This window comes from Plecotus auritus (assembly GCF_963455305.1).
Source record: "Plecotus auritus genome assembly, chromosome: 5".
NCBI lineage: Eukaryota > Metazoa > Chordata > Mammalia > Chiroptera > Vespertilionidae > Plecotus > Plecotus auritus.
In genome coordinates this window covers 11,475,197-11,499,978 of record NC_137776.1, presented here as the reverse complement: position 1 = coordinate 11,499,978, position 24,782 = coordinate 11,475,197, and the positions used below count along the sequence as shown (strand labels likewise).

Below are 24,782 nucleotides of genomic sequence, written 5' to 3'. Positions count from 1 at the left end.
AACAAACAAACAAATAACAAGAAGCTTAACTATCTTTATTTGTAGGGGACATGATAGCCTATATAACAGAAAACATTTCTATATGCTCTTTTATCAGTTCAGAGCCTGCATAGTTAATTTGCAAAGTTTGCTGGAGAACCAAATTAGCAATATAATAAACTACTCTAAGACAAAGGACAATGAGCTAAACTATTTTTGCTTTATATAAATTTTAAACTAAATATGAATAGCAACAAAACCAAAACAAAATAAAATACTTAGTGTATACAACTGCATACAGTAATATTTAGATCTATACAAGTCAATCAGGGAAAATAGCATTTTTGTAGAAACAATGGCTTACAAAAGATAACTTTCAAAAGCAAACCCTTTACAGGTAAAAGTCAACATTTGATTTCCAATTAGTTTTTACCATGTATAATTTTTTATATGAAAAAGGACTGATTCATCTGAATATACTTTTAGTAAAATAAGCAGAAATTATGTAACTGTGGTTTTAGAAAAATGAAATTAAATTGGTTACAGGAATTTACTTGGTATAATTTCTTATACATACTTTAAAATTTTTGAGATTAAAGGAGAGTAACTAACAAAAACTGGAGAAATTAAGACTTCCAGATTACAATGCAATATAGAGATTTCATGTGAGGCTGTCTGTAACTATGGAGAACATACATGGGGTAAGTACACCAGGATCAAGCTTCCCACATCAATAGTTTACTTCCAAGATACCATACTGAGTTTGCTTATCTTCTCAACGTGGTGGGTTAGGGTAACGGTCCCAACAGAAGAACAGCTGTTAGTGCAGGTGAACAGGTGCACATCAGATACTGGGTTTTTAATTCAGAATAGAGTGAAGGTGAGCAACATAGAATTTCACAGGAATTTCACTTTAGACAGCATCAAAGAGTTGAAACTTGATGCTTGTGAATGTCTGTATTTGAATAGTTTTCTGTATTTGAATAGGTGTCACTGTGTGTTAAACAATTACTGAACACACTGGCATATTGGGGATTTTCTATGAAAAAAAAATAATTGATTTTGTGTACATATATTTTGTGTGTTTACTCATAAATTTAAAAAACCTGCTTGTATCAGTCACCTCTTTTGCCTGTCTCACCTTTTCTCAGCCCACTTCCCGCTGCCCCCGCCCCTGCTTAGCGATTACAAGGCAACAGAACCAAACTTTAGCTGCACTGCATGTGTTTCCCATTGTTTTACTAAGGCTTTTACATGACGTGGTTGGGACACCTGTGGGAAGCTGATCATTTGTGGGTGCTCAAAACTGCAAATGTGGGGGAATTAACACCCCATGGGACAATCCTTGACTTTGAAGGATATCATGCTCAGTGAAATAAGTCAGTCAGAGAAAGATAAATACCATATGATTTCACTTATATATGGAATCTAAAGAACAAAACAAATAAAATTGAAACAACTCGTAGAGAACAGACTAATGGTTGCCAGAAGGGAGGGGATTGGAGGAGTGGATGAGAAAAGTGAAGAGATTAAGAATTACAAATCAAATGAACTCTCCAAAAATGTATCTGGAATAAAAAAAAGACCCTGATAGCTGCAGCAACCCTGAGAAAGAAGAACAAAGTAGGAGGGATCTCTATACCAGATTTCAAGCTCTATTACAAAGCCACTGTTCTCAAAATTGCCTGGTATCAGCACAAGAACAGACATATAGACCAATGTAATAGGATAGAGAACCCAGAAATCGACCCAAACCACTATGCTCAATTAATATTTAACAAAGGAGGCAAGAGCATATAATGGAGTCAAGACAGTCTTTTCAATAAATGGTGTTGGGAAAATTGCACAGATACATGCAAAAAAATGAAACTAGACCACCAACATACACCATACACAAAAATAAACTCAAAATGGATACAGGACTTAAATGTAAGACGGGAAACCATAAAAATTTTAGAGGAATCCACAGGCAGCAAAATCTCAAACATATGCCGAATCAATATCTTCACCAGTACAGCTCCTAGGGCAATGGAAGCTAAAGAGAAAATAAACAAATGGGACTACATCAAAATAAAAAGCTTCTGCACAGCAAAAGAAACCATCAACAAGCCCACTGCATGGGAGAATATATCTGCCAATGTTATCTCCGATAAGGGTTTAATCTCCAACATTTTTAGGGAACTCATACAACTTAACAAAAGGAAGATAAACAATCCAATCAAAAAATGGGCAAATGACCTAGATACTTTTCGAAAGAGGACATACAGAAGGCCAAGAGACATATGAATACATGCTCAAAGTCACTAATCATCCGAGAGATGCAAATCAAAACAACAATGAGGTACCATCTCACACCTGTCAGAATAGCTATTATCAACAAATCAATAAATGACAAGTGTTGGTGAGGATGCGGAGAAAAAGGAACCCTCGTGCACTGCTGGTGGGAATGCAGACTGGTGCAGCCACTGTGGCGAGCAGTATGGAGTTTCCTCAAAAAACTGAAAATGGAACTCCCACTTGACCCAGTAATCCCACTCCTAGGAATATATCCCAAGAAACTAGAAACACCAATCAGAAAGGATATATGCACCCCTATGTTCAATTTACAACAACTAAGATTTGGAAACAGCCTAAATGCCCACCAACAGATGAGTGGATTAGAAAACTGTGGTACATCTACACAATGGAATACTACACTGCTGTAAAAAGGAACTCCTACCATTTGCAACAGCATGGATGAACCGGGAGAGCATTATGCTAAGCGAAATATGTCAGTCAGAGAAAGATAAATATCACATGAATCTCACTCATTTGTGGAATATAATGAATATAAACTGATGAACAAAAACAGATCCAGAGACAGAGAAGCATCAGACCGTCAAACCTCAGAGGGAAGGCAGGGGAGGGTGGGGGGAAGGGAGAGATCAACCAAAGGATTTGTATGTATGCATATAAGCCTAACCAATGGACACAGACACTAAGGGAGTGAGGACATGAATGGTGAGGTGGGCGGCGGGGGGGGGGGGGGGGGGGGGGGATGGGGGGATAAGGACACATATGTAATACCTTAATCAATAAAAAATATATATATATATTTTTAAAAAGGAACAATTAAAAAAAAAAGAATTACAAATCAGTCCTGGCTGGTTTGGCTCAGTGGATAGAGCGCAGGCCTGTGGACTGAGCAGTCCCTGGTTCAATTCCGGTCAAGGGCACATGCCCGGGTTGTGGGCTCGATCCCCAGTAGGGGGTGTGCAGAAGGTAGCCGATCCATGATTCTCTCTCATCACGGATTTTCTATCTCTTTCTCCCGCTCCAAAATCAATAAACTCATATCTTAAAAAAAAGAATTACAAATCAATAGTTACAAAATAGTCACAGGGATGTAAAGTACAGCATAGAGAATACAGTCAATAATATTGTAGTAACTATGTATGGTGCCAGATGGGTACTAAAAATATTGGAGGGACTACTTTGTAAGGATATGATCTCACCACTATGCTATGCACCTAAAACTAATACTAAATAATACTGAATGTAAGCTGTAATTGAAAAATCAAGTTTAAAAAAAGGAGGGGAAAGTAGAGTGGGAAGAAAGAGGGCATGGATGGGGAGAAAAGGGAGCCCAGTAAGATGCACAGAATGCTAGAGGGAAAGCTGACAAGATTAGAAAACATTTACTTCTTTCAACCCAGTTATTTTACAGATAAGAAAACTGAGGCCAGAATGCTGAGGTGTTTTTCCAATTCACTGCATCCAGCAGGTGTCTCATCCAGGAATGTATCTTGACTCTCCGTCCTAAGATCCTTTTAGGGCAAGAGACTTGCTTTGAAGAACAAGCAGCACTCACATCAGATACACAGAGAGGCTGGAGGCCAGAAAGAGGATAGAAAAACGAGAAGCAAAGTGGGAAGAAAAGGAAGAAGCTCAGGAAAAGGCACATGACTGTAAGAGGCAGTGGATTTCTCTCGCAGGGAAGTTGAGGTCACTGCTGGTGGGGAGTGTGAATTCAGATGAGTGTGTGAGACTGTGTGGGAGGGGAGCTCCGGTCTGGGTCTGAGGAGAGCTTTAGAGGACAGAGAAATTCCAGAGCTCTGGTGGTGTCTGAGGAAGCACCACGTAACGGCTGTTAGAAAGAACATGAGCATGCCTGTAGCCTAAGCACCAGTGCAGTGGACCAAAAGGAGGGATGCCCAGGAAGGTCTGAAGACACGGGGGGAAGTGATGGACTTCCCTAGGGTAGCTGGGTACGCTGCCTGCTTGAGTTCTAATCAGGATATATCCCACTTATCTCAGTTCTCTCCTCTGGGGCTTTCTGTGTCCAGGGAGCACACAATTAGTAGTGACCTGAATAGACAACTTCTTCTCTACCAGTTCTTTTTTTCTTTCTCTGTTACTGGTTCTGGTTGCCTTTCTTCACCCGTTTTTATCTCTTAATCTTGGCCTCTTTTAGTACTGATTGCATTTAATCTTTTCTCTTTTTCTAATTTATTTTGTCATGGCTCTTATTATCAGACTAGAGGCCCGGTGCATGAATTTGTACATGGGGGTGGGGGGGATCATGGGAGGTTGGCTGGTGGCACCAAGGAGGGAGCTGATCATCGGCCCCCCCTGGGGAAGAGGCTGCGTCTGCCGCCACACACCCCTGGTTCCCCATCTCAGCCTGGGGCCTGAAGGCCCCAGCAGACTTGGGAGAGGAGGCAACAGTCGCCGGGCCAGGCGCGGAAGGAAAAGATGCCGGATGCCGACTCCGCCTCACCACTTCTCCTTCCCTCACTGCCGAGCCCCCCCCCACCCCCCCACCCCCCGCTGGAGAAGGGAGAGGACCAGAGCAAGACAAACCCTTGTGTTGAGGGCTGACTTTCAACAGATCACAGTGAGGGAGCTGCTCTGCCACGTACAAAAGCCCAACCCAGAAGCAGGTCGTCTACGAATGGTTTAGCACCAGGGGCCGATGGGAGCTGGCCGGCAGGGGGGAGGGACCGCGGGTGGTTAGCCAGCCCAAGGAGGTTGGCTGTGGGAGCACACTGACCACCAGGGGGCAGCGTTGAGCTCCTGTGTTGAGCGTCTGCCCCCGGTGGTCAGTGTGCATCATAGCAACTGGTCAACCAGTCATTCTGGTCATTTGGTCATAATGGTCCCTTAGGCTTTTATATATACTAGAGGCCCAGTGCACAAAATTCATTCACGGTAGGGTCTCTAGGCCTGGCTGGCGATCAGGGCCCATCAAGTTCCCCACCTCCCCGCCTCCTCCTTCCCCTGCCACCCGCACGCTTCCTGGCCTCCTGCTTCCCTTACTCCCTCAGCACCCCACGGCTGCTGCTGGTCACCCGCCATGTTCCGCACCGCCCCTTGGTGGTCAGTGTACTAGTCATAGCAAGCCATCAAATTTCCGGTCTCCTGGTCGAACTCCTGAGGGGACACTTTTCATATTAATCTTTTATATATATAAAATAGATAGAAAGTGGGTAAAGAAACTCTTTGCTATGTGTTTTCTCAAATTTCTCATTTTTAGGCAGGTGCTTCGATTTTTTATTTTTGGGATTAAGTCTTCCAAGGGGTCCTGCCTTTCTCTCAGCAGTATGAAACCTCATATAGTCTAGGACAGGGTGTTTTACTGTCCTTTCCCCTTTTCCTAGCTGCAGTGCATCTTTACCTGTACCCTGAAAGCTATAGAGCTTTCTGTCCTAGTCCGGCCAGGTTAAGGTTTTTTTTTTTTTGGTTGGGTAAGGTAGAAAGATTTGGTGGAAAGTTTTTGCCATTCTCATGCAGTTGCTGGTCTCATGCCTCAGGTTTGCATCAGGAGAAAAGTTTTTCTGGTCCCTTATTCTTGACTCCAGTCTTTCAGGAGTCTCTGGTGAGGGCTATGGAAGAATTCTAGAAATATAAGTGAATTACCCATGTTTTTAATTCTCAGGTGTTCTATATAATCCTATTGGCCTTTAGTAATGTGTTAATGTTGTGGAGTAGGTGAGAATTCTCCCAATCTACCCTTCTTTACTTCTTATGGATATGGACTGGACAAAATTAACAAGAGAAAAAAGTACTCTAATACATGCACATGGGAGAATTATAAAATGATAGATCATAATGTGGGGCTCAAAGAAGAGAATGGACTAGGTACCATTTTATACCTTTTAGATGAAGAAACAATAAATTTGTCAGAAATTTACAGGAAAAATAAAGCTAGTGCTCATTCTAAGCAGGTTTAGGTATTTGTTTTTGAGGAATCTAAACAAAATTTGAGCTCAGGAAGTAAATTAGTAAAGGCATTACAAGGTTTGTTTATACACACTTTGTTACTCTGGATTTTATAACTATTGTGAAAAAGTTCTCTCTCGGTGCTTCAGGAATGGGGAAGGCACCTATCATGGAAATTTATCTCCTTCTTTTAAGTGGATAGAGGAGGGTCACAGAGCTCTTCCTGCTCTTGCTGCTACTCAGGTGATTTTTAGTTCAAAATAATATGTCACTGTGGAAGATCTTGGGGCAGCCAACTCTGAGCCCCAGCATTAATTTTAGCTGAGTTATTCTTACTAGCTAATATAGCATCTGGCATCTGGCCTAAGTAAGCAAGCATCTGTATCCCCTATTTCCTTGAAGATGTCTGTTTGTCCTTTTGAGTTGATTGCCTTGACACTTCAGTTCTCCAATGGTTCAAGAAAATTTGTAATTTTGATTATCCAGCTTATTTTATACTTGTAAGTAAAGAGTGAATCTCTTTCCAGCTATCTATGTTGTAATTGTGAAAAGTTGTCTAAGTGGAGCTATCCTATATAATAAAGAGCTAATATGCAAATGGTCATCACACCCTCACACCATCACGGCTCAGACACTCAACATTGGAGAGAGAGGAATGGGAACTAGCCAGGCACAAATGAACTCGCAAGAGAGGAATGGGGACCACCCAGGCTGTGCTTATCCCGGGAGAGGGATAAGCTGCCCGCCCCACGGTCCCGGGCACCACACCGCACGGTCCCAGGCATCAGTGGCTGGGGCTGGGGCCCAGGAAAGGGACAAACTGCCTGCCCCATGGTCCCAGGAGCCAGCAGCTGCGCCTGCACCTGTGGCCCGGGAGAGGGACAAGCCACTTGCCCTGCGATCCTGGGCACCAGTGGCTGGGGCTGTGGCGCGGGAGAGAGACGAGCCACCCGCCCCATGGTCCTGGGCACTAGTGGCTGCGCCTGCAGCCCAGGAGAGGGACAATTCGCACACCCCACGGTCCCCGTGGTCCCAGACACCAGTGGCCGCACCTGTGGCCCAGGAGAGGGACAAGCCACCCGCCCCGCGGTCCCAGGTGCCAGCGGCTGTGTATGCACCTGCAGCCCAGGAGAGGGACAAGCTGCCCACCCCGTGGTCCTGGGCGCCAATGGCTGCGCCTGCGGCCCAGGAGAGGGACAAGCCACCCGCCCCGCGGTCCCAGATGCCTGCAGCTGCGGCCTGGGTGAAGCTGCCTGCCCATGGTCCCCTGCGGCTACGGCCAGCCCTGGCGAAGCCAGCCCGGGTCCTGGGTGCCTGTGGCCGGCCAGAAGAAGGGAAGCCCAGGTCCCGGGTGCCTGTGACCGGCCGGAAGAGGGAATCCTGGGTCCCAGGTGCAGGGCGAGGCAGAGGCGGTTAGGGGCGATCAGGCCAGCAGGGGAGCAGTTAGGGGCAATCAGGCCAGCAGGGGAGCAGTTAGGGGAAATCAGGCCAGCAGGGGAGCAGTTAGGGGCAATCAGGCCAGTAGGGGAGCAGTTAGGGGCAATCAGGCTGGTTGGGGAGCAGTTAGGGGCAATCAGGCAGGCAGGCAGAGGTGGTTAGGGGCAATGAGGCAGGCAGGCAGAGGCGGTTAGGGGCAATCAGGCAGGCAGGCAGGCGAGTGGTTAAGAGCTAGCAGTCCTGGATTGCGCGAGGTAGTCGGACATCCCCCAAGGGGTCCCGGATTGGACAGGGTGCAGGCCGGGCTGAGGGACCCCCACCCCCCGTACACGAATTTTGTGCACTGGGCCTCTAGTTTTAAAATGAAACCAGAGCAGCCATTCCAAAAGAAGCACATTTCACATTTTACTCCTTAAAACTTTAGAATGCTTGAACTGGGCCAGATCTTTGGACTGGCCAAACCAGTATTGTCTTTCAAACAACTGTTTGCAAAGCTAACAAGAAAGCAGACATTTTGACTACAAGGACTAATTATTATAGACTGTCAATGTAAGAAAGTCCAAACCTATAGGGAATTTTTATAAAAGTATGAGTGAAACTGATGACATATATTAGGGAGCAAGATCTCAAATACTTCAAAGAATAATAGTTTTGCAGCTTCTTTTAAGCATTAAAATTAAGAAGGAAACATAAGGAAGATTACATGGAGGTGGGAAAAACCAAGGTGAGGACTGGAATACAGGATAATTAACATGATCGTATGCTCTCTTGAGGGCGGTTACAGCTTGTTTCAAAGGTGTATTAACCTAGATGTACAGAAACAATAGACAGGGCTTACCTAGGCAAAGATAAACTTTTTACTAAAGAGATTATATGCTGGAAAATAACTATCAACCAGGACCTGCTCAACTAAGAATTTATGATCAGATCAGCCTTTGAGGTTACTTTGCATAGACCTTTTTTGTTGTCCAAAACTTTCTTTCTGAAGACAGAATTAGTGTAGTGTAGGGGAAGAAGAAACTTTCCTCTACCCTCCTAGGTTCTTTCCGCGGGTATAATAATTAAATTAACATGAGTCAGATTAACAAGAGAAAATCATCAAATTTAGTAAATATGTACACATGGGTACCACACATACATCAAAGAGTCAGAGAACCCACATACATGAGAGATTCAAGGAAAGTTATGTCGATGTAAGAACATCCAAATCTGTAGAGAATTTTTATGAGTTTATTTAAGTCAAACTGATGACATTCTGGGAAGCTAACTCTCAAATGCTCCAGAGAATGACAGTTTTGGAGTTCTTTTTTATAAATTTCAAATCAAGAAGGAAACTTACGGAAGATTACATGGAAGTGGGACAGGATATTAACAAAATTATGTGCTCTCTTGATGGTGGTTACCTCTTAGAGAGGGGTCTGGGAAAGATTACTTCTAACATTTCAATGATGCACATTGTTCTAGATCAGGGGTGGGCAAACTTTTTGACTCGAGGGCCACAATGGGTTCTTAAACTGGACCGGAGGGCCGGAACAAAAGCATGGATGGAGTGTTTGTGTGAACTAATATAAATTCAAAGTAAAGGAACGGAGGGGAGAGCAAGAGAACCGGATAGAACAGCCGGATCCGGCCCGTGGCCGTAGTTTGCCCACGGCTGTTCTAGATGCACTAGAACAATGGACAGGGCTTGCTTAAGGCAAAGATAAACCTTTTATATAGACTAGGAGCTTGACTACCCATTGGGACCTGCCTAGTTAGAAATTTATGATCAGGTCTCTGTGAGCTTACTTTCTGTCACTGAACTTGTCAGATTTATTACATAGCCCTTTTGTTGTTCACAGTTAAAGTGAGGTATATAAGGCAATTCAGAGGTAAAGATAAGGTAAGGTAGCTTGGGGCTTCAAAAGGTCATCCTATATAATAAAAGCGTAGTATGCAAATTGTCCCCCCCAACAGGGAGGTCGACCAGGGGGCAGGGCCAGCCTGGGGAAGGGAGGGAGTACCTGGCCGGCAGCCGGCAGCTGCTAGGGACCCTACCAGTGCACAAATTTCATGCACTGGGCCTCTAGTTGCAGACTAATAAGAGATGTTCAGTAATGAATAGTTTGTCCTGCCATGTATATTGGTTTAAAAAAAAAAAGTAATTTCTGGTGATAGATTATGGGCAAGACCTCTAATTTAAATTTTTAGAGAGAGAGAGATAAAGTTTCTCATAAGCCTGCAGGATCTTAATTGCCTTCAGCTCAAAGTAATTTAAATGCTAACGTGGTATATTTTGGGGAGACATGTTCTGAACCCCTACAATAGCTAAAGAGTAATTTAGCTTATCAGCTTGTTAGCACCAATAGAGACACCTTTTTTTTGTATTCATGAAATTATCCCATTCTTTTCTCATAAAATCCCCTTGCTCTCACCCTATAATCAGGACATTATGTTGGTTTCTGCTTAAATATGTGCTTCCCCCAATTGTAATTCTTTGATCCCAAATAAACCCTTATTGCCTCTCATTTTGTTTTTTAAGTTGTACGTTAAGATAATCTTAACTTTTTCCAAAATATTTTGTTTCTTAAATTAGCCTTAGATAATTGTTTGTGCAAAAATAAATCTGTAATAAAAGTGTAACATGCTAGCCGAAACTGGTTTGGCTCGGTGGATAGAGCGTCGGCCTGCGGACTGAAGGGTCCCGGGTTCGATTCCAGTCAAGGGCATGTACCTTGGTTGCGGGCGCATCCCCAGTGGGGGGTGTGCAGGAGGCAGCTGATCGATGTTTCTCTCTCATCGATGTTTCTAACTCTCTATCCCTCTCCCTTCCTCTCTGTAAAATATCAATAAAATATATTTAAAAAAAAAAAAAAAAAAAAGTGTAACATGCTAATCAGACCAGACAGCTGAACGACTTTCCAGGATGTCCTTCCGAACTAAGCCACGGGGGCAGAGGCGGTTAGGGGCAATCAGGCAGGCAAACAGAGTGGTTAGGGGCGATCAGGCAGGCAGGCAGGTGAGCAGTTAGGAGCCAGCAGTTCCGGATTACGAGAGGGATGTCCGACTGCTGGTGGGATCGGGCCTAAACCGGCAGTCAGACATTCCCCAAGGGGTCCCGGATTGCAAGAGAGTGCAGGCTGGGCTGAGGGACTCTGTCAATGTGCACAAATTTTGTGCACCGGGCCTCTAGTAACAAAATACTAGCCAAAGCACATTTATTTAGAAGTTATAAAGAAAAACAAAATGTTAGAGCCTTTTAACCATTATAAACAGCATCAAAGAGGAGGGTCAGCATGCCCAGCCAAGAATAGTTTATGTATGATAAGACAATCATGGAATATCCAAGCACGGCCAATAATAATGATATATTGGACAAATAACTCCAGAATATTCTATTAATTTCATTTCCCATAAATTATCACTGTTTTTTGGTTTTTTAAATATATTTTTATTGATTTCAGAGAGGAAGGGAGGGGGAGAGAGGGATAGAAACATCAATGATGAGAATCACTGACCGGCTGCCTCCTGCACACCCACCACTGGGGATTAAGCTTGCAAACCCGGCATGTGCCCCTGACCGGAATCACACCCGGGACCCTTCAGTCTGCAGGCCAACTCTATCTGCTGAGCCAAACCAGCTAGGGCTTATCACTGGTTTTTAAAAAGTATTACTAATGGGAGATTTACAGCATAACCCTCTATGTAAACATAATGCTTATTAGCATATATTTTAATTCAAAATAAAACTTTGCAAGATTCTCACTTTACCAAGTAGAAATACAAGTAATGATTTTTGATGTCTTAAAAAATTGTTAAAAATCTGCATAATTAAAAAAATTGGATGCCTGAACCAAATTATTTAATCATTCAAAATTATTCATTGAGCACCTTGTCAGGAGGCATTCTGTTAGAGGTGGGGATCCTGTACAGCAGAGGCAGACAGACCTAACACCCTGAGCAAACCACTGGAGCCAAGATTCTGAGTGGGCAACGTCAGTTAAGGATTGCCACTTTACAAAATATTGTTTTAAAAAGGCTTTTGTCTAGACTCTCTACATTGTAATAAAATCTAGCACGCCAAGATTTATAATTCTTGGTTTATGTGTTTTCTTAAGTAGAATAAAAGTTCCTTGAATAAAGTGATTGCCTTGTAGACCACTAGATATTCATGAATGTTGCAAGATGCTTGTATCCAGTAGGTGCTAAGTGACTTTTGGGTAAGTATTCATTTGGGCATATAGCAATGCAAGTCAGAGGAGATTTTTCTTTTATGTTTCCAGGTTCCTGTGGTCTCTGTGACAGCTACTGGTTCTTCCCTAAGGATTATGGAGTAGTAGTTTATACTGCTATACAGGGCAACCATAGGAGATTCTGAAAATCAAATGAAGCCACCAATGAGATGTCAGAGATATCAATGAGGTGGGGTGTGGCTTAGATAGAAGAGATTATTTGGGGAATATTTAAATTTAGCAAGAAAAGGACAGAGTGACAGAGAAGAGCAGGGACTTAAGAACATCAGGTAGGGGTAGGAAAGCTAATTAGTTTTATGCTTTTTTAGTATGAATAAAAATAAAATGTCCCCAGAGGTAAATTGGCTTTTCAATGCCACATAAGACTTACTTCTTCTATAGAGGCTGAATTAGAGAAAGATGAACAGAATGAAGGCTGATAATGAGGGGAGATGCTGAAAACTAAAGAAGACAGAACTGAAGGGGAAATGAGAGGCTGAATTGGTGTCTAGGGTTTAGGGAAGGAGCACTGGGTTTTTTTGTGTGGTTTTTTTTTTGTTTTTTGGTGGTTTGTTGGTAGAAGGAAGTCAGAATAGGGGTAGTGTGGGGTAGGTTTATCTAAAACACAAACTGAAGACAAATTTTCTGAGAGAAAGAAATAACATCTGTAATTGAAATGCTGTTTCTGCAGATTACATTGCTAGCAGTTCTCCTCGCAGCTGGAGACAATGAAGATGGTAAGAATTCTAGCAACTGCCCAGTTCAGGGTTGGGGGGAATGTGGGGGGGTGGTGGTGGTGGTGGTGGTGGTGGTGTGTGTGTGTGTGTGTGTGTGTGTATGTGTGTGTATTGTCCTCACGGCATACCAGGAGCGTGAGAATGTGTCAGCATAGTTCCATTCTGAGTATCCCGTCCTCTAGAACCCTGTGCTCTTCTGAAGGTTGTATGTAAAGCATGGGGCTTTGAGCAGGTGAATGTTTGCTGAGGTAACAATGGCTTCCCTTATCTCCAGATTCTGAGTTTTCCCTTTCTGACACCTTTCTTCATTTTCTCTCCTTCCCAATATCTTTTTTTCTCCACATTCTGTCTGTTCTTTTGACACAGCCTTCCAGGAGCAGATCTCCTACCACGTGATCCATACCTCATCCTTCTACAATCATTCCAGGGCACAAAACTGGGGCTCTGGTTGGTTGGGTGAGTTGCAGATTCTTGGCTGGAAGAGTAACTCTGGCAGTCTTATTTTCCTGCGGTCTTGGTCCAAGGGCAACTTAAGCAACAAGGAAATGACAGAAATTGAAAAGTTCTGCCGAAGGTTACACTCCGAATTGCCGCCTTTCATTCGCAACTATGCCAGTGAATGGAAGTTTGAGTGTAAGTTCAATTCCCAAAATGGGGAGGTGCAATGTGGGTGGGATGTGCGTGTCTCAGTGAGTTTCCTATTCCGATTTTTCCCTGCATTCAATCACTTCAGCAATCTCTGTCTGTACATTCATTGTAACCTCCGGTATTACATTCACCCTAGGTCAGCGGTCGCCAACCTTTCGGACCTCACAGACCACCAGTGGTCCACGGACCACCGGTTGGCAACCACTGCCCTAGATTATAATAGTAACTCTCTCACACCAAAGCCTTCTTTATTCTCTTGCTCTCATCATTTATTGTCACCTTCTTTCAATTTGCTCCCTGCCATTTCCAAAAAAATATGTCGTTCTTTTTTTCCCTACCTTCAACTACCACCAATTATGCTTTTCCTGAACTTCTGATCAAACTAAACTTTGTTCCATTACCTCTAATACCCCAAAATTCTCTCTTCTACTTCCTTTTTTCGCTTCCACTAATTTCATCTTTACTCCCTCTTTCCTCTAATTTACACAACCCTTCTCCCCTAGATCCCTTTGATATTCAGATAACAGGAGGCTGTGAGCTGCACCCTGGGGAAGGCAAGGTAGTCTTCCTGAAATTTGCTTATCAAGGAGTAGAGCTCCTGCACTTCCAGAACAGTTCAGGCTGCCATCTTCAAAGGGTGACAGTAGAGCTCAGGATATTTGTGGACTATTCAATCAGCGCCATGTCGCCAACAAAATAATACAGAGGCTGCTCAGGGACACCTGCCCACGTTTCCTTTTGGGCCTCTATGATGCAGGGAAGGCAGATCTCCAGAGAAAAGGTGAGTCTCACATCCTTCCTCCAAGAATTTTCTATTCTAAAATTTACCGTCCTACCTCCCCCTTTACATTGAGGAGGTTTATATCTTCACATAAGTTTAGACAGACACATCTATCCATTCCCAGCATGTGATAATAGATGTGTCTGTCTACTGATGTGAAAATATGAACCTCCAAGTCTGTTAGTCCTTATCTTAAAATCTTTCCTGTCCTCTGCAGTAAAACCAGAGGCCTGGCTGTCCACTGGCCCCAATCCCGGTCCTCACCGTCAGATGCTGGTTTGCCATGTCTCTGGCTTCCATCCAAAGCCAATTTGGGTAAAGTGGATGCGAGGTGAACAGGTACAGCAGGGCACTCAACAGAGTGGTGTCTTGCCCAATGCTGATGGGACATGGTACCTTCAGGTTTTCTTGGAGGTGGAAGCCACTGAGACATCTGGCCTATATTGCCGGGTGACACACAGCAGCCTAGGAGGCCAGGACATCCTCCTCTACTTGGGTAAGGAAAAACTGGGGCCCCACTGGGAATGGGAGTGGATAACAGTCCACAAGCAGAGCAGGAGAGCCAAGTAAAACACTTGGGATTTATGGCCTCCAGACCCAAAAGAATGAAAATAATTAATTCAATAAATAGAAGAGTAGAAAATGAGGAAGATGCTGAGGGTTAGATGAAAGATTCAACTCTGAAGAGGGAGGAGAGAGGAAACAAGAACAAAGATTAGTGAGGCAAACACTCTAATAAAGAAGGCAGACCAGGGAAATGCAGTAAACGGGGTGGGTTTGAAATGACACCTTGTGTGCACCCAAACCCACAGAACGTCACCATAGCTCCATGGGCTTGATCCTCTTGGCAGTGATGGTGCCCCTGGTGCTTCTGACATGTCTTATATTTTGGCTTAGGAAGCGCTGGTGAGTTTTTTGTGCCCATTTTTCCTGTTCTTTCACCCACTCCCTACTTGTCTTCCTCTCTCCTTGCCTCCCTCTCCCCACCCCTTCTCTCTTCTTAGTTCTTCTTTCCCCAGTCCCCTTCCTCTTACTCTTCAATTTTCACCTGCACCTCGTGCAAAGTAACTTTCATCTCTGTTCTTATTAGGTCACACTGTGAGCCTCCTCCCACTCTTCTTCCTTTGGAATGAGATTCCAGGGACTCAGGACATATTTGAACACACATGGTGATAATATGCTTTCAACTCTCCTGGTACAACTGTTACTGTTTATTTGTTTGTTTAACGATCCGTTATTAATATAAGCTAAATGTAATTTTGCAGGACTTGCTTTCTGACCTGGCTCAGAGATAAAAAGTATTATTTTAACTCTGGATAAAATGAGATCCTAGCAACGGCTACATATTGAAAAATTAATGAATCTCAGGCCCATTTCAGATGTCACTTCTTTATGGGGGCCTTCCCTGATTCACAAGTGGAAGCAGTGTCTGAACTCCCACCATACTTTTCGGTGTACTTTGCTGAATCTACTTCTCACTTTTTATCCTCTGTTGCAGTTTATGTAGGCCCTTTTTCCCCTTTGGATTTTTAAGCTTAAGAACAAAGTCTATGTCTTTTTTAAAGTTTGTATCATTTACAAAGTGTATTAACTGAATGTAATATGTTTTCAATAAAAGCCTGTGTTGCCAAAACCGGTTTGGCTCGGTGGATAGAGCGTCGTCCTGCGGACTGAGGGGTCCCGGGTTCGATTCCGGTCAAGGGCATGTACCTTGGTTGCGGGCACATCCCCAGTAGGGGATGTGCAGGAGGCAGCTGATCGATGTTTCTCTCTCATCGATGTTTCTGACTCTCTATCTCTCTCCCTTCCTCTCTGTAAAAAATCAATAAAATATATATTTTTTTAAAAAAAAGCCTGTTAAATTTACACTAAATATATAGTCTTTTCTTATTCTTTATCTTCCTGACATGTTTGTAATTGAGACATTTTATGCTCTTTTTGTTGTCTTCACCCTTTACTAGTTCCTTAGTAACTTCTCTGAGTTCCTGAGGAGAAACACAATTTTGCCTCTGACCATTCTTTTTTTATTTTTTTTGTTAATCCTCACCCGAGGATATTTTTTCCATTGATTTTTAGAGAGAGAGGAGGGGTAGAGACAGAGAGAAAAACATTGATGTGAGAGACACATTGATTGGTTACCTACTGCATGCACCCCAACCTGGGCTGGGGATTGAGCCTGCAACTGAGGTACATGCCCTTGACCGAAATCAAACCTGAAACCCTTCAGTTCACGGGCTGATACTCCAGCCACTGAGCTAAACAGGCTAGGGCACCTCTGGCCATTCTTATAATTTAACTATAGAGACCTACTGGTGTGAAAGTTTTGCTCCAAGTATTTTAAACAAAAAGGGAAGGAAGGATATAGTCCTTGCTATTTAGTGTGGTTCAGGGACAAACAGCAGAGTTATCACCTTGGAATTTGTTAGAAACCTATATTCTTGCACCTCACCTCAGACATACTGAATCATAACTACATTTTAGCAAAATCAAAAGGGATTCATAGGTACATAAAATTTGAAAAGCACTGATATTGGTGTAGTCTGAGTATAAGCGTGTCACAGAAGCAAAAAGAAGATGGTCAAGAAAAAAGAACAGCATGCTGACAGTCAGGACTGAAGTGAGACCAAAGCAAGGAGAGTACATACAGTACATTCTTGCTATTTATGGTGGTTGTGTTAAAGACACTGAGTTAATGAAAATACAAGGTTATGCTCCTGTAAATTTTTGGTTAAAACATTTTGATCAACTAAAGAATACACACACAGCTCTGTTTTATGTGTGTTTCTGTTTAGAGACACCCTTGTTTTACCATAGATATAATTTCAAATAATTTTTTTTATTGAATGTAGTATTTTTTAATGTTTTTATTGATTTGAGAGAAAGGAAGGGAGAGGAAGAGAGAGAAAGAAACATTAATATGAGAGAGAAACAGCAATCTGCCACCTCCTGCAAGCACCCCAACTGGGGATCGAACCCACAAGGAATGAACTGGTGACCTTTTGGTACATAGCATGGCGCTCAATCAACCGAACCACAAGGGTTAGGGTTGCATTTTTTAAATAATAAAACACCAGCCAAGAGTGTTTCACATTTTCCTGACCCTGGGCAATGTAATTATAAGTATTTTTTACTGTTAGCCATACAGCTGTGCTATTATGCTTTAAAAAACACACAAAAATAGTCATTTTATCATGAATTCACAAATCCAGTTCCTTCTCCATCTATTCCATAGCTTAATCATAGCATTATAAATGTTACTTTAACATGTTGTGAGCAGCTCCACATACAGATCAGCAAATTCCTTTGCTTTTTTCCAGGCCTGCTGACTGTATTGTAGATTAACACTGAACTCATGGCCCACAACACTGTAACTCATGCCGGAACAAAACTTATCTACCTATGCATTTCCTCTGTAAGGCACATTACAGTCTGTTTGTGCTTAGAACACTAGAGAGCTCATCTGCACTGTTTCAGGGATATTTTAAACATCTAAATTCTCATCTGCACTGTTTCAGGAATATTTTAAACATCTAAATTATCAACACAAAGCAAAAAAATGTGGGAAATGTGGCACTAAATAGACCATGAAAGGGACACCTGTTTATAGTGTGAGAACTAAAATAAGAAGGCAGAGTGTCACTTTGTTCAACTTCAGCACAAATTGCAGTTTAAGTTGATACATCCATGACTAGACGTCAATTACTTCATTAATTAATTCCAAAAATAATTCTTAAGCACTTTTTATGCAGCAGGGACATACCCAGTATAAAGTAGTGGGGGAGAGAAAGATCATCACTGCCTTCTGAGCTTGAAAATTTTGCCTTCCTAATGTGATTCCACAAGTTTACCCTTGTCATTGTTAGATCTTAGTTTCTTAGTACAGCAACTTATTGGATTAAACTAGGGAAAAGGGACTGAGTTCTAGTTTGTTTAGAGAGCTGAGATGGGGGGACCGGCAAAGAGAACATCCTTATGAACCTAGTGCACCTGCACACGTCAAAATTTTTGCAAAATAAAGTTGAGATGTGAGAGGGAGGAAAAGGTCAAAATAATGGGATGAGGGAGAGTGAACAGTGGAACCGCTGCACTCTTCCTAACTGAATTAGACTGATTGGTTGCTTCTCTAGGTGCCAATCTACCTTGTCACCCATGCAGAGCAGCCATGTGGTTTTTGGTTGGTTGATTCCACTCTCATCTGTACTGTGAACCTGATCAGCCTAAGGCAAATATGAGAAAGCATCCCTGACAATGTAATAGGCTAAAGGATGGACTGGTATCCTATAATTGAAGCCAAATCATCATATAGACCTCACTTATCCTAGATCAGAGTAATGGTTCAGGGCTAGGTATTTGCTCTAAGGTGATATAAGTAGGATGGTAAGGAAAAGAGATGCTCTTTCTTGTCCTGGATGTTATGGTGTGAGGTATAAAGTTTGAAACAATTGAAGCTAGCCCAGCCTGTGTGGCTCTGTGGTTGAGCATCAACCTAGGAACCAGGAGGTCAAGGTTTGATTCCCAGTCAGGGCACATGCCTGGGTTGTGGGCTCAATCCCCAGTAGGGGGCATGCAGGAGGCAGCTGATCAATGATGCTCTCTTATCATTAATGTTTCTATCTCTCTCCCTCTCCCTTCCTCTCTGAAATCAATAAAAATATATTTTTTTAAAAAGAAATAATTAAAGTTACTTTTTCAATACCAGAGAAGCAAGCTGTGGATAAAATTATATATGCAAGAAGGCAGAGAAATTTGAAATTTGTTAAGAGGGTAGATCTTAAGTATTCTCCACACTAAAAAAGAATAAAACAAGTAACTATGTGAGTTAATGGACATGTTAATTTACTTGTCATGATCATTTCACAACATACACATAACTCAAAAAACACTGAGTTGTAGACTTGAGATATATAAAATTGTCATTTGTTGCCCTGGCTGGTTTGCTCAGTAGTTAGAGCATTGGCCAGCGGACCAAAGGATTACGGGTTCAATTCCCAGTCAAGGGCACGCACCTCGGTCGCAGGCTCGACCCCTGGTCTGGTCAGGGTCCATGCAGGAGGCAACCAATAGAAGTCTCTCTCTCACATTGATGTTTCTCTCTCTCTCCTCCCCACACTCTCCCTTCCACAAATCGTTGCATTATAACATTTATAAATATGTTTATGCCTTATAATTATTTAATTGAATTCTTTATTAATTATTTTGATTGTTTCTGATGATATTTTTAACAATCCTTTTCATATTCACTCATTAAAGGAAGTTTAACTGATCAAGTCCACAGTAAACTGCAAGTTTATAGGAAATTTCTCATTTCTAGAAAAAAAGATTAAAAGAAAACTTGTGACATTTTTTAGTATGCACAATTTCAATAAAGAACAATGGGAGGGAAATTTCTTCTTATAACATACCTGGCAACACCTACACACAAACTATGTTTCATCACAGGCACGAATAAGGGATTCAGAGAAATTTTAGCAAGATTAAAGGAAAAATTAATCCCTATCATGTGTCATAAAAATTAGTATTAGCCACTCTCACTATTGAAGTTCATTTTCTGTGTAACTTTAATTTGGGGTTAGAAACATTTATTGGTAAATGTAAATATTGGTGTGGTCTGTAAGTTTCCAAAATGGTTTATTTATGCTTAAATTCAATTTTTTGTGGTGATCTGTACATTCAGTACCTCAGTATCTAAAGGGAGATGCAGACATGGACTATGACCAAAGTACACATCTGCATTCAGACATTACTGCTTTTTGCTTTTGTTAAATTTTAAATAATCTGAGATTTTAAAACAATGTTCACTAAAGATTAATTTTTGCAATCTTACTACCATGCATTGTTTTTACATAGGTGAGCACAAATTCCTTTTTTCTGGTTCATAAGGCATTCTAAAGTGACACATATAGGGAGGTGATTTTACAGCTTCAAAAGCATTTATTTGTAAAGAAGACAGACTAAAAACATATGAACTAAGATTTTAATTGAGGAAGCTAAAAAAATAAAACAATGTTAAAAAATTAAAAGGTAGAAAATTTTAAAGCACTAAAAGTTAAAAAGCAAAACAAAAAGTTGATAAAGGTGGGTCAAGATGGTGAAGTAGCTGTACTCACCTCCTCCCATGACCACTCAAAGTTACAACTACATTTACAGAACCACCATTGAGTACTGCCTGAAGTCTAGTTGAACAGAAGTCCTATAGCTAAAAATATACAGAAGAAACCAAGACTAGTAAAAGGTAAAGACGAAGAATGGGCTGGTCTCACCTACATGAAGCAGTTAAAAATCAAGATAGCCCCCTGGCTGGTTTGGCTCAGTGGATAGAGCGTCGGCCTGCGGACTGAAGGGTCTTGGGTTTGACTCCAGTCAAGGGCACATGCTGGGGCTGCGGGCTTGATCCCTAGTGTGGGGTGTGCAGGAGACAGCCAATCAATGATTCTCTCTCATCATTGATGTTTCTCTCTCTCTCTCCCTCTCCATTCCTCTCTGCAATCAATAAAAATAAAAAATAAATTAAAAAATCAGAAGGGTTATCCTGGGGGCAGAGGTTCCACCTTAAGGAGTGAGGGTTCCCAACCCCCCATCAGGTCCTCCAGCCCATGGGTTTTAGTGCCAGGAAGATAAGTTCCCATAAGTTCTGGCTGTGAGAATCAGCAGAGATTGTGGGAGCAATGGAGGGCTTCTGGAGTCCCAGGCATTGCTCTTAAAGGGCCTGCACAAACTTATTTGCCGACAGGCTCACTCATTTTGAGCTCCAGTGCTAAGTTGGCAGCTCAAAAGGCACCATGATACATGAGAAGGTACTACATTGTCTGTCTTTACATCAAGGGCTAGAGGTGCAGCTTTCTCTTAGAAGTGCTAACAAAGGCCATCATTCCTTTGCTAAGTTCTCCCCCTACAGGTGCAGGCAGGCACTACTTCTGAGTATCCATCACCCTGGCTAACACCATCGACCCTGTCCTGGTGAGACCCTGTCCTGGTGATTCTGTGAGACCCTGACCCACCCAACCTTGTGGGCCCAAGCAAGCCTCTCCCAGTGGTTTTCCATACAAATGGCCTGTCTTGGCTCATACAGCAGACTTTCCTAAAATCACTTCAAGGCTCACAAACCCATATGGAATTTGGCCTCAATGTGCCCTGTATCGCTTGGTAAGTGGCCTCAGGCTAGACACTTGTGGCAGCCAGATTTGGTTCACAGCTTGGCCTCTCTCGGGCACCACCACGCCCAGCGCAAGGGGCAACCATCGGCAGATCACTTTATAGCTCAGAGCAGGTGGCCCCCAGGCAGGGCACAGGCAGTGGCTGACCTTGGCCTGCACCTCCCACGAGGCCTGAGAACCAACATACCCAGTGCCCAGCTTCAGACTCCTCCAGAGCACCATTTCCACAAACAACACACTCAAAAGGCAGACTGGGCAGGCACCAGAACCCCACTAAAGCGAATCATGCTCCATAGAATTAGCCTTTGCACAGTATCTCCTCCACAACAGTCACAACCAGTCCTCAAACCAATCAGTCTGAGGGTCAATTCCCTCCCATTGACATGCCAACAGCAATCAAGGCTCAACTACACTGGAGGGCACATAGGACCCACACGAGGAACACACCTTGAGTGCCTGGCTCAGGTGAACAGAAAGCATGTGCCACTGAACCACACAGGACACTTGCTACATAAAAACGCTCTTACCAAAACAGAGAGGCAGCCAAAATGAGGAGACAAAAGACCATGTCCCAAATGAAAGAACAGAACTCCAAAAAAAGAATTAAACAAATTGGAGACAAGCAATGTATCTGATGCAGAGGTCAAACCTCTGGTAATAAGGATGCTCAATGATCTCCGTGAGAACTTCAACAAAAAGACAGGAAACAAAACCTCCTTTCCCCGAGGAGCATGGGGTCTGAACCACAGAAGGATCCCCAACACAGAGCAACAGTGATGGAAAGAGGAACCTGCATAGATGAGCATCTGCTGGTGAAAATGGGTGGGGATTTAGTCTGCCTGGGAGACGAGTCTGCTAAAGACACAGACACCTTCCCAGCTAAGAACACTCCTGTTGTTACAGCACCAGCCTGGGGAATACACTGCCTGGTCCCCAGCTGCTGGCGAGATCACTCTTGCTGTGCTGGGGTCCTGCGGAGGGGTCTGCTGGCTGCACCCAGCAGTGACATTCAGGGCCCCCTTTTTCTGCGGAGGTTCTTGACAGAGACTTAGACAGTGACTAAACTATGTGCCTTTGGAAAGGGGACCAATGTCCCCCACCTTGAGCGCAGAGCCAGTGCCCCCCAACCCCACCTGTTGAATTACTTGGCCAGCCTTGTCCTGCTGAGTTCAGCTGTGCAGGGGGATCAGAGTGTTGTGCAGAGCTGGCACTTTCATAGTGTGCCTCCCGGAGAAGCTTTTTAAAAATTATTTACTTATTTATTTTTTTACGTAATCCCCACTCCAGGATATGTTTATTGATTTTAGAGGGAGAGCAGGAGGAAAAGAAAAAAAGAAAGATATCAATTGGTTGCCTCCTATACACCATGACCAGGGATTGAACCCACAACCTTCCAGTGTACAAGACAATGCTCCAGCAAACTAAGCCACCAGGCCAGGGCTCCCAGGGAAGCTTTTGTCTAAGAATTAGAAGGTTGGGTGCTGGTTTGTGTGGCTATATCACCAGGAAGCCCGCTTATCTTCTCTGCAAGCTCACCACACCCTACCCAGGAAGGGGAAGAAGTGCCTGCCCCCCTACTACAGGCTTGCAGGCACCACCCCCAATGGGAGTCTGTTTGATCTGCCCTTCTAAGTCCCAGACACCCAACCTAGCTGAGCTCAGTTCTGCAGGGGGAAGGGAGAGCTGCTCAGAGCTGGGATATTAGAGTGTGAGTCCCTCAGAGGCTATTGTCTGCGACCAGGAAAAAGTGCTTAGCCCACTCCTGCGAGCTGGGCCAGCATCATTCCCAACGGGAGACTCTTGATCTGTCCTCCTGAGTCCAGTGGCTCTGCCCAGCAGAGCTGACTCATGCAGAGAGGATGGCTGGCTGTACCCAACTTAAAACGATGGCGTGCCCCTCCTGGGTGAACCTGAGTTGGAGACTGTGGTAGAGACTGAGTGGTTTAGCTCTGGAGTAGGGGCCACTTTCCTCTCAATGAGTGCCTGACCACATGACCTCCAAATAGGGACTCACTAGCTCCATCCTCCCAACCCTGGTTACCCACCTCTACCAAGCTTGCAACCTGTGGAAGGGGCTGTGGGTTGCAGCCCGCCTGGGCACACTCTCCAATCGTTCTTCAGAAGGCTCTGGAGGAAGACCAGGCAACCCCAGGGAGAGGTAGAGTAGCTGACAAGGAGAGGTGGACCTCAGAGAACCTCAGTCCTCTTACATACCCCCAGCTCAAAGTTGGAGGAAACTGACCCTTATACACAGACTAGAGGCCTGGTGCACGAAATTCGTGCACGGGTAGGGTCCCTAGGCCTGGCCGGCAATCAGGGCCAATCGGGGCCTTCCAGCTGCCAGCCGGGGCCTCCCTTTCCCAGCTGTCGGCTGCCAGCCAGGGCCTTCCTTCACTCTGTGCCACCCCCTGGTGGTCAGCACATGTCATAGCAAGCAATTGGTCTCCCGGTTGAACTCCCGTGGGGACAATTTGCATATTAGGTTTTTATATATATAGACTGGCCTCTCCCACACACACCCAGGCCAAGGAGATGCAGCCACAAAGGTGAAGAACATAGTAGCTCCAGACAGGTAGCCCAACGCTGGTTAAGCATAACATCTAACATGAACCTCACCCAAGTGGGCCCAGAACCAACACAACCAGTGGTGGACTTCAGACCACACCAGAGCTCAACCCAACTAGCCAAACAATTGGCATACCCAAAAGGGAATTCTGGTAGGCACCAGGCCCTGCTGGAAACAATTTCACCTTAGGGGCAGCCCCTGCACAGCACCTCACACAGTGATTGAGATTTATCCTTATGGCCAGCCAGCCCGAAGGGTTAAGTCCACCCACAAAAGGCTAAACAGCATTCAAAACTAAACTACAACAGGACGGTGCACAGAACACGTAAGAAACATTCCTGGAGCACAGAGCTCAGGTGCTCTGGAAGGTTTTGCCACTGAGCCCAACACCTTCATCATAAAGCCACCATAACTCCGTTTGGGAGTTGTACCAGATCTACCTAATACACAGAGACAAAATGGGGAAACAAATAAATATGTCCAAGTTAAAGAATAAGAGAAATACCCAAAGAATTAAATTAAATGAAGCAATCAAAATACCAGAGGCAGAATTTAAGACAATGGTTTTAAAGATGCTCAAGAACCTTAAGGGAAGAATGGATAGTTCAGTGAGACCTTAAACAAAGAGATATACGCATCAAAAAAGAACATAGAAACCACATAAAAGAACCACTCAGAAATGAAGAATAAGTAATACAATCCAGTCAAACCTTGGTTCTCAAACATCTCCCATCTAGAACAATTCCATTCTCGACCAAGTTGTTCACGGAAAAAACATCTCGGTTGTGGAACTAAATTTCGGTTTTCAACCTGACAGCCCATTCATGCATGACAAAAAGCATCTCCCAGGCAACAAAGGAGAGACTGCTTTTAAAACATAAAGAGGCCATCAAGAGTGCTAATGTTACAAAGGGTGTGAAAGTGCTCACAAAACAACCACCATAGGCAACTGAAAAGACAGAAAAACTGTTGCTGATTTGGATAAACAAAAAGCAGTTAGCCAGTGATAGTATTTCAGAGGTAGTGATATATGAAAAATTCCGTTTAAGGCTAGTAGGGAGAAATGTT

At 43.5% G+C, this 24,782-nt stretch overlaps 2 protein-coding genes across 3 annotated transcripts in view; one reads left to right on the top strand and one right to left on the bottom strand.

The window, feature by feature from the left end:
- Positions 1-24,782, bottom strand: part of FAM117B (family with sequence similarity 117 member B) — a 64,048-nt gene that overhangs the window by 22,348 nt on the left and 16,918 nt on the right. The gene's annotated exons all lie outside the window — the stretch shown is intronic.
- LOC308249508 (T-cell surface glycoprotein CD1a-like) lies at positions 12,505-14,904 on the top strand (the record flags this gene model as incomplete). Its single annotated transcript, XM_080671107.1, has 6 exons — positions 12,505-12,565; positions 12,932-13,198; positions 13,717-13,772; positions 13,892-13,994; positions 14,212-14,490; positions 14,807-14,904. 6 exons carry the CDS (start codon positions 12,505-12,507, stop codon positions 14,902-14,904), a joined length of 864 nt encoding a protein of 287 aa, XP_080527233.1.